The 10212-nt window shown below is 45.1% G+C and overlaps 1 protein-coding gene across 1 annotated transcript; it reads right to left on the bottom strand.

Annotated features, from left to right (window-relative positions):
- Window positions 1–1427: 1427 nt before the first annotated feature.
- Window positions 1428–5222, bottom strand: LOC143364241 (uncharacterized). Its single transcript, XM_076804698.1, has one exon. It carries the CDS (start codon window positions 5220–5222, stop codon window positions 1428–1430), a length of 3795 nt encoding a protein of 1264 aa, XP_076660813.1.
- Window positions 5223–10212: the final 4990 nt, after the last annotated feature.

Consider the following 10212-nt stretch of genomic DNA (forward strand, 5'->3'; position numbering starts at 1 on the left):
GATAGAGGATAGGATAGAATAGAGGATATTATGGGATAGAGGATTGGATAGGATAGAGGATAGGATAGGATAGAGGATTGGATATAATAGATTATATTATAGGATAGGATAGAGGATAGGATAGGATAGAGGATAGGATAGGATAGAGTGGAAAGTTGGGCTGTTCGTTTTCACGAAGAAATTATGCGCGCGTTTGTGTCAAATAGAATTTATTTTAAACTTGACAAATGCCCTGTCACCGGCCGAACTAACCTTGGGTGACTAGTTAAATTGGATACAATGAATTGTAGCGGTGGTACGGTATAGCGCGATTACTGACTCTGATTCTGAAGCTGACCTTTTCTGATGCGAACTTTGCCGATTCTGCCGCTCTGCTCCGAGGCCCGCTTACTCGTCACCTCGGTGGTGACGCGATTTTTTGGCCATGGGCCCGTTTTCGGGGGAAGAATCATCCCCATTCGTTGATTTGACTTGAGGGCGGAGGTTCTTCTGAAACAGCCCTCACCGGTGGAGGAGGAAGTCCCCACCTCAAGTCAATAAGGGAGAATTCCCAAAATGCGCGATTTATGGGACCCCGGAGCAGCGCGACGAAGGCCTAAGTGGCCCATGTACGCCGTGCTAGCCAAGTGGCTAGCAGCTAATTTATTGCCCCTTGGCCGAGGTCCGGTGACGAAGACCAAGGGCTGGAAAAAATGTGCGTTTACTGTCTCTGGTTTTCGTCCGTTTGACGAAACCCAGAGACACGGTTATTGGGGTTGTAGCGCAACCCGAGCGTGCCTCGCGTCGTGCGGAAGAGGATTTACGACCTCTTGTCCGCCGCGTGTAGTGGGCCATAAGGCCCGCTGTGTCGGAATCCGGAACCCTCAAGTACCTCGCGGACGGTACACGGTATGAGGGTCGCACGGATTGACTTATGGCCACTTTTCCAATGCCATCAGCTCGAATCCTCAAGCGCCTCGCGTGCGGCAACTCAAGGATTAGCATTCTTCGTGATTAGTCGAAGGACGGACAAAAATCGGAAAAGGGCTTTTGTGACGCATGTGTATTTTTTGGGCGAAAGAGCATGCTCCGTGCAGCTGTAACATCCTCGCTTGCGTTACGGCCGGAAATGCGAGGATTCATGGTACTTTTGTCTGCAAGGGATCGAACATGCTCCCCCCGTTGAATGGCACTGTCATTCAATAGCGAAAGTATGCGCGATTTGAAATTATAATGGCAGGAACGGAATTGCCCGGTAAAATAAGCGCGAAGTAATCGAAACGTAATATACTAGGACTATATATAGATATATACATATAAAAAAAAGAACACCCACAAAAAAATAAACATAATGAAGTCAACGCGAATATAACTATATCGGTAGTAACAAAAAATATAACTTACGCAAATTAACTATATGAAGAATAGAACGCGATAAGGTGACAGAATTAGGTCTCGATGGGAAGAGGCGCGAGTTTCTTAACATTACGTTTGCACAAGCCGTTTACTGTCTTGACGGTAACTGCGCGAATGATGTCATCTTGGCCCGGATGAACTTCCACGATGCGTCCGAGACTCCAATGGGATGGTGGAAGGTGATCGTCCTTCAAGATGACGATGGTTCCCTTGTTCATCTCGTGGGATCCTTTGGTCCATTTTGCGCGTACATTCAGGTGGTTTATGTATTCTTTGGACCACCTGATCCAGAAGTCGTGTTTCACCTTCTGGATGTGTTGCCATTTGGACAACCGATTGCTGGAGGTCTCGTTGAAATTGACCTCGGGTAAGCTTGTCATTGCGGAACCAATCAAAAAATGGCCGGGAGTGAGAGCTTGTGGATCGTTGGGATCGGACGAGAGTGGAGTCAACGGGCGGGAATTAAGGATTGCCTCGATTTCCGTCACAAATGTTGCGAATTGCTCATAGGTGAAAAGTTCATCGCCGACTACGCGTTTCAGATGATGTTTAAATGACTTGACCGCAGCCTCCCAGAGCCCGCCGAAATGTGGCGACAAAGCTGGCATGAAGTGCCACGAGATCTCTTTGTCCTCAAGAAATCGACGAACTCTTTTGTCCTCGCGCAGGACTCTGGAGAGCTCGGTCAAGTCATTATTGGCACCGACGAAATTGGTACCATTGTCGGAATATATGTTTTTGCATATTCCGCGGCGCGCGATAAAACGTTTTAATGCAGCGACGAAGGCTTCGGTGGTCATATCGCTAACCACCTCGAGGTGTATGGCCTTAGTGGAGAAACAAATAAAAACGGCAACGTAGACCTTTATTTTAGCGCGATTACGGAATTTGCGTTCCTTAATAAAAAATGGGCCGCAGTAATCCACCCCGATGTTAGTGAATGGTCGAGTTTCGGTGACTCTGTCTGCTGGTAAATTACCCATTGTGTATCTTGTCGTAGGTGGATTAACGCGGAAACACTTCACGCAATTTCGCAATATTTTGCGTGTTGTGTTTTTTCCATCGATCGGCCAATATTGTTGTCTGACATTGTACAATGTGGATGTCAGACCCGAATGATGATGTTCGATGTGTGCGTTATGAATGATGAGATTAGTGACGCTATTGTTTTTCGGCAAGAGTATCGGATGTTTCGTTTGGTATGAGAATTTGGAATTTTGGAGACGACCTCCGACGCGTAATATGCCTTTCTCATCGAGAAAGGGACTCAAACAAAGCAATTTGCTTTTGGATGGTAATTCGCTTCCAGTTTTCAGTGCGTGTATTTCCTCCGAAAATGAATGTTGTTGAATTAACGTGAGAATTCTTTCATTTGCGAGGTGTATTTCCTCTACCGAAAGCGGTCCGATACAGCGATTTCTATTTGTAAACCGTAGACAATAGGCGATTACCCTACGCAGACGCTTGATACAGGAAAATCTCTGTAAGATTTCATTGGCGTTTATGACGGACGAAGCAAAACAAGTGACTTTGCGTAATTCGGGAATTTCCTTGGGAGATTCAAAGCGCGATTCTGGCCAAACTGATTCGTCGAGTCCGAGCCAATCCGGACCGAATTGCCAAAAACTATTGTCGATTAATTCCTTGGCCGTGATACCGCGTGACAATAAATCCGCGGGATTATCGGAAGTGCGAACATGTCGCCAATTCTTTATGCGCGTTTTGCCTTGTATTTCCGCGACGCGATTCGCCACGAAAGTTTTCAAGGTGCTAGGTGATTTGGCTAACCAATGCAGAACGATAGTCGAATCGGTCCAGAACGTTGTTTTGGATATGGTGTGCGTGAGTGATTCCCGCACTGAGCAATATAATGTCGCGAGTAGGTTCGCTCCGCAGAGCTCAAGACGAGCTAGACTGATGGTTTTTAACGGCGCGACTCTAGATTTTGCGCAAAGCAGCTGCGTTTTGATTTTTCCGGACTGGTTGATGGTGCGAATGTAAATACAAGCTCCGTAAGCGCGTTCACTAGCATCGCAAAATCCATGTAATTCGATGCTCTTTACGGAGCGTTGCGTTATATGTCTGTTGAATTTGACCTTTTCCAATAATTTGAGATTGTTGCGATAGTTTTGCCACTCGTTTTGTATATTCATGGGCAGCGATTCGTCCCAGTCAATCTTTAATTGCCACAGGCGTTGCATGATAATTTTCGCTGTGACGGTTACTGGACCGAGAAGACCCAAGGGGTCGAATATTTTTGCGATAGTCGACAGAATTGCGCGTTTCGTAGGTGAGTTTGGCGAATTTATGTTGACTGAGTAGTGAATAGTGTCGTTGCGCGGATCCCAGGCTACTCCCAAAGTTTTGACGGTCGCGTCCCCGAAGAATTTTGGGTGTATCTGGTCGTCTGTAAGACCGGATAACAATTGTGGATCATTCGAGACCCACTGACGGATGTTTAGTTCCCCTTTGTTTAACAAACTGATGATTTGATCGCGTAATTTGATGGCGTCGCGGTATGTGGCGGCACCGGTCAAGAGATCATCCACATAGATGTCCCTTTTAATGACTTCGGATGCCGCTTTATAATTTTGCGATTCATCGTCTGCAAGTTGCTGCAGACATCGTGTGGCTAGATAAGGCGCGGAAGACAGACCAAATGTGACTGTGTTTAGTTGAAAGGTTGAAATTTCGTTTTGCGCGTTTCGCCAAAGAATTCTTTGGTACGGTCTGTCTTCTTCTCGGACGAGAAATTGCCGGTACATTTTCTCGATATCGCCGGTAAGCACAAACGGATGCATTCGGAAGCGTAATAACAGACCGAAGATATCGTCCTGTATTGTAGGACCGGTCAAAAGCGCGTCATTAAGTGACACTCCCGAACTTGATTTTGCCGATCCATCGAATACAACTCGAACCTTTGTGGTTGAGCTGGAGGGTTTGATGACGGCGTGATGCGGTAGGTAGAATCCCTCTGAATTTGCAGGTGATTCTGTTTGAGTTAGATGTCCTAACTCTAGGTATTCGTTTAATACCTTCGCGTATTCCGCCTGCAATTCCGGATTGGTAACGAATCGCCTTTCGAGGGAATGAAATCGTTTCAATGCGCGCGTATAAGTTTCGCCTAGAATTGCTTTTTTCTCGTTAAAAGGGAGCGCGACGACGTATCTCCCTGTTGCGGTACGTGAAACAGTGCGTTTAAAATGGGATTCACAGGCTTCCTCCTCCGGTGTGAGGTGAGAATGCTGTGGCCCTTCCTCGACTTCCCAAAATTTCTTTAGATCGAACTCGGCGTTGTTAAACAAGGTTGTGCGCGAATTTTTGCGGGAAGTGGTCGGTGCACTCCCCCCGATGATCCAACCAAACTGTGATTTTTGTAAAACTAGGTCAGAATCATTCCGAGTAGATAAATTAATTTGACCGATGCTGAAGCACGAGAGTGTCGGTCCCGTACCGATCAGCATGTCGACTGGTGCCGGTTTGTGGAAGTGAGGATCGGCTAATTTTATGTTGTGTGGTATTTGTACCCTTGTGCGATCGATTTGACAATCGGGCAATTGGCCCGCTATTCGTGGTATCACAAAGAATTCCAATGTGCGGTTGAAGTTATTTTGTCTCGAAACTATCTTCGCCTTGACAAGCCGATTCGTTACCGTGTTTAACTCATTTAGCGCCTCGATCGTTACACTTTGTTCGCGCGTTGGTAATCTTAATTTTTTGACCAAACTTTCGGTGATGAAATTCGCGTTTGAACAGGTATCCAGCAAAGTTCTGCACTCGACAGGGTTTTTGTCTAGATCCATTGCGTTGACTATGGCTGTAGCCATTAAACCGTGAGTTGATCCGTCTGTAATTAGTGAGGTGATCTGATTATTTAATTGGTGTGTAACGTCGAAGCGCGTAGTAAGTCAGGATTCGTTGGTCTGTGTGGTTTCTGCGTTTGTTTCGGGATTTGACCGTTCGTGTTTACGCTCCCGATGCAGTCGCGTATTGTGCGGCTCGTTGCATTTTTTGCACCTGCCCCCGTAGCAGGTATCATGCGAATGACCCGGTTTCAGGCAATTTAGGCATAGCTTAGCCTTGCGTGCTAGTTCGATGCGTTTTTCAACCGATCCGTCTAAAAATGTTTTGCATTGGAAAGCCGCGTGATTTCCCGTCTTGCAGATATCACATGATGGTGATCGCTGCTCGGTTACGAAAACTTGCCGACGATTCGACATTGGCGACGATGGTGGAGACGGACGTTTATTGTGCCAGCGGTTATTGGCCTTGGCGCGATTATTATATTGCGGTTTAATGGGTGAGGAATATTGCGTCGGATTTGTGTTCGATACTGATTCATAATCTTTACACTGATGCGATGACATGTGTAAAAATTTGAAAATGTCGTTAATTTTGGGCATTTGGGTATCGGCTAACGTGCGTTCCCACGTTTTCCTGGTATCCTTGCCCATTCGCGAAATGACGATGCTCGTAAGGAGATCGTTTGCAATATCCTCCCAACTTCGACCTAAGGCTTGTAGCGATCTTATGTGTAATTGCATGTAATTCACTAGATCTCGGATCGCCTCGGATGACTCGTTTGGCATCGCTGGTGTATCGCGTAAAAGTGCCGCGTGTCGAAGAACCAAAGCGCGTTTGTTGTCATATATTTCATTAAGATGTTCCCAAGCGGCTGCGTAGTTATCGTCACTAATCGTGAAGGCGCCTATCGCGGTTTCGGCCCTTCCGGATAAAGAAAGCTTCAAGTAATTCAACTTCTGTATGTTGCTGAGACCTTCGTGCGCGTGAATCATGGTCTGGAACGCATCTTTAAAAGTGATCCAGTTTTCAATGCGACCATCGAATTTTGGTAAATTTATTTTGGGTAGGTTTACTGGAAGCGAATTCGGTTTACTGAACGAGGATTCTGTTGGAATTGTATTTTGCGCGATACTGAGTCTTTCGAGTAGTTCAAGCGCGGAGGCGATCACATCGTCGTAGTGATCCGTGATTTCTTCGCGTTGTAACTCCAAATTTTCATGCTCGTCGGAAAGCATCATGAGGTCGTGTTGTTGCTCGTTGAATTTGTTGAATAAGCCTTTCAGACGCTCGATTCTTTCGCGAAGCTTAATTCGTTCTTTCGCGGAGTCTTTGTAAAATTCTAGATAGTTAGATAATGTCGTGATCTGGCCTTTGAAATATCTACTTCTATGTTTTAATGCGCGAATTTCGTCATCTTGCACTTGAGCCATTTCGTGAAATCGAGACAGGAAGGAAGACGGAAAGAAAGGGAGTTGATTGATGCGCGATGTGACAAGCCTACCTTGTTGATGGCTTCTTTCGGCCCCTTTGTTCTGGCTTCCTTTCCTGGAGAATCAGCAGGTAGGATGCTCGGCTCCTCAGATCGGTCGTTGATCCTCGTGGTTGGTCGTCCTTTCCCAAAAGGTAGCTTCACTGCGTAGGTGACCCCAATTTGGTTGTACGACTGCGCTGTGGCTTCCACGAAGATGTTGAACACCGTCAAATGTGACGGATCTCGTTCAATTTAATTGTATGTCTCACCGCACTCCACTAGATCACTGATCCGGTTCGAAGGACCATGGAAAGTTGGGCTGTTCGTTTTCACGAAGAAATTATGCGCGCGTTTGTGTCAAATAGAATTTATTTTAAACTTGACAAATGCCCTGTCACCGGCCGAACTAACCTTGGGTGACTAGTTAAATTGGATACAATGAATTGTAGCGGTGGTACGGTATAGCGCGATTACTGACTCTGATTCTGAAGCTGACCTTTTCTGATGCGAACTTTGCCGATTCTGCCGCTCTGCTCCGAGGCCCGCTTACTCGTCACCTCGGTGGTGACGCGATTTTTTGGCCATGGGCCCGTTTTCGGGGGAAGAATCATCCCCATTCGTTGATTTGACTTGAGGGCGGAGGTTCTTCTGAAACAGCCCTCACCGGTGGAGGAGGAAGTCCCCACCTCAAGTCAATAAGGGACAATTCCCAAAATGCGCGATTTATGGGACCCCGGAGCAGCGCGACGAAGGCCTAAGTGGCCCATGTACGCCGTGCTAGCCAAGTGGCTAGCAGCTAATTTATTGCCCCTTGGCCGAGGTCCGGTGACGAAGACCAAGGGCTGGAAAAAATGTGCGTTTACTGTCTCTGGTTTTCGTCCGTTTGACGAAACCCAGAGACACGGTTATTGGGGTTGTAGCGCAACCCGAGCGTGCCTCGCGTCGTGCGGAAGAGGATTTACGACCCCTTGTCCGCCGCGTGTAGTGGGCCATAAGGCCCGCTGTGTCCGAATCCGGAACCCTCAAGTACCTCGCGGACGGTACACGGTATGAGGGTCGCACGGATTGACTTATGGCCACTTTTCCAATGCCATCAGCTCGAATCCTCAAGCGCCTCGCGTGCGGCAACTCAAGGATTAGCATTCTTCGTGATTAGTCGAAGGACGGACAAAAATCGGAAAAGGGCTTTTGTGACGCATGTGTATTTTTTGGGCGAAAGAGCATGCTCCGTGCAGCTGTAACATCCTCGCTTGCGTTACGGCCGGAAATGCGAGGATTCATGGTACTTTTGTCTGCAAGGGATCGAACATAGAGGATAGGATAGGATAGAGGATAGGATAGGATAGAGGATAGGATAGGATAGAGGATAAGATAGGATAGAGGATTGGATAGGATACAGGATTGCATTGAGGAGAGGATAGGATAGAGGATAGGATAGAGGATAGGATAAAGGATAGGATAGAGGATAGGATAGAGGATTGGATAGGATTGAGGATACTATAGGATAGAAGATAGTATAGGATAGAGGATAGGATAGGATAGAGGATTGGATAGGATAGAGGATATTATGGGATAGAGGATTGGATAAGATAGAGGAATGGATAGGATACAGGATAGCATACAGGATAGGATAGGATAGAGGATATTATAGGATAGACGATTGGATAGGATAGAGGATAGGATAGCATAGAGGATGGGATAGGATAGAAGATACGATAGGATAGAGGATAGGATAGGATAGAGGATTGGATAGGATTCAGGATTGCATTGAGGATAGGATAGGATAGAGGATAGGATAGAATAGAGGATATTATGGGATAGAGGATTGGATAGGATAGAGGATAGGATAGGATAGAGGATTGGATAGGATTCAGGATTGCATTGAGGATAGGATAGGATAGAGGATAGGATAGAATAGAGGATATTATGGGATAGAGGATTGGATAGGATAGAGGATAGGATAGGATAGAGGATTGGATATAGTAGATTATATTATAGGATAGGATAGAGGATAGGATAGGATAGAGGATAGGATAGGATAGAGGATAGGATAGGATAGAGGATAGGATAGGATAGAGGATTGGATAGGATACAGGATTGCATTGAGGAGAGGATAGGTTAGAGGATAGGATAGAGGATAGGATAGAGGATTGGATAGGATATAGGATATTATAGAATAGAGGAATGGATAGGATAGAGGATTGGATAGAATAGAGTATATTATGGAATAGAGGATTGGATAGGATAGAGGATAGGATAGAGGATAGGATAGAGGATAGGATAGAGGATAGGATAGAGGATTGGATAGGATAGAGGATTGGATAGGAGAGAGGATGTTATAGAATAGAGGATTTTATAGGATAGAGGATTGGATATAATAGATTATATTATAGGATAGAGGATAGGATAGGATAGACGATAGGATAGAATAGAGGATAGGATAGGATAAAAAATAGGATACGACACAGGATAGGATAGGATAGAGGATATTATATAATAGAGGATAGGATAGGATAGAGGATGGGATAGGATAGAGGATAGGATAGGATAGAGAATAGGATACGATATATGATATTATAGCATAGAGGATAGGATAGGATAGAGGATAGGATAGAGGATTGGATTGGATAGAGGATATTATAGAATTGAGGAATGGATAGGATAGATGATTGGATAGGATAGAGGATAGGATAGGATAGAGGATGGGATAGGATAGAGGATGGGATAGGGGATTGGATAGGATAGGGGATTGGATAGGATAGAGGATAGGATAGGATAGATTATATTATAGGATAGACGATAGGATAGGATAGAGGAATGGATAGGATAGAGGATAGGATAGGATAGAGGATAGGATAGGATTTAGGATAGGATAGGGTAGAGGATAGGATAGGATAGAGGATAGGATAGGATAGAGGATAGGATAGGATAGAGGATTGGATAGAATAGAGGATATTATGGGATAGAGGATTGGATAAGATAGAGGATTGGATAGGATACAGGATAGCATTCAGGATAGGATGGGATAGAGGATATTATAGGATAGACGATTGGATAGGATAGAGGATGGGATAGGATAGAGGATACAATAGGATAGAGGATAGGATAGGATAGAGGATTGGATAGGATAGAGGATGGGATAGAGGATAGTATAGAGGATAGAATAGAGGACAGGATAGAGGATTGAATAGTATAGAGGATATTTTAGGGTAGAGGATAGGATAGGATAGAGGATAGGATAGAGGATTGGATAGGATAGAGGATATTATAGAATAGAGGAATGGATAGGATAGAGGATTGGATAGAATACAGGATATTATGGGATAGAGGATTGGATAGGATACAGGATAGCATTCCGGATAGGATAGGATAGAGAATAGGATACGATATATGATATTATAGGATAGAGGATAGGATAGGATAGAGGATAGGATAGGATAGAGAATAGGATACGATATATGATATTATAGCATAGAGGATAGGATAGGATAGAGGATAGGATAGAGGATTGGATTGGATAGGATAGAGGATAGGATAGGATA

This window comes from Halictus rubicundus, unplaced genomic scaffold, assembly GCF_050948215.1.
Source record: "Halictus rubicundus isolate RS-2024b unplaced genomic scaffold, iyHalRubi1_principal scaffold0370, whole genome shotgun sequence".
Lineage (NCBI taxonomy): Eukaryota > Metazoa > Arthropoda > Insecta > Hymenoptera > Halictidae > Halictus > Halictus rubicundus.

Bases quoted from the DNA above. Each gene is read 5' to 3' on its own strand.
- LOC143364241 (XM_076804698.1), bottom strand. From the start codon at position 5,222: ATGGCTACAGCCATAGTCAACGCAATGGATCTAGACAAAAACCCTGTC.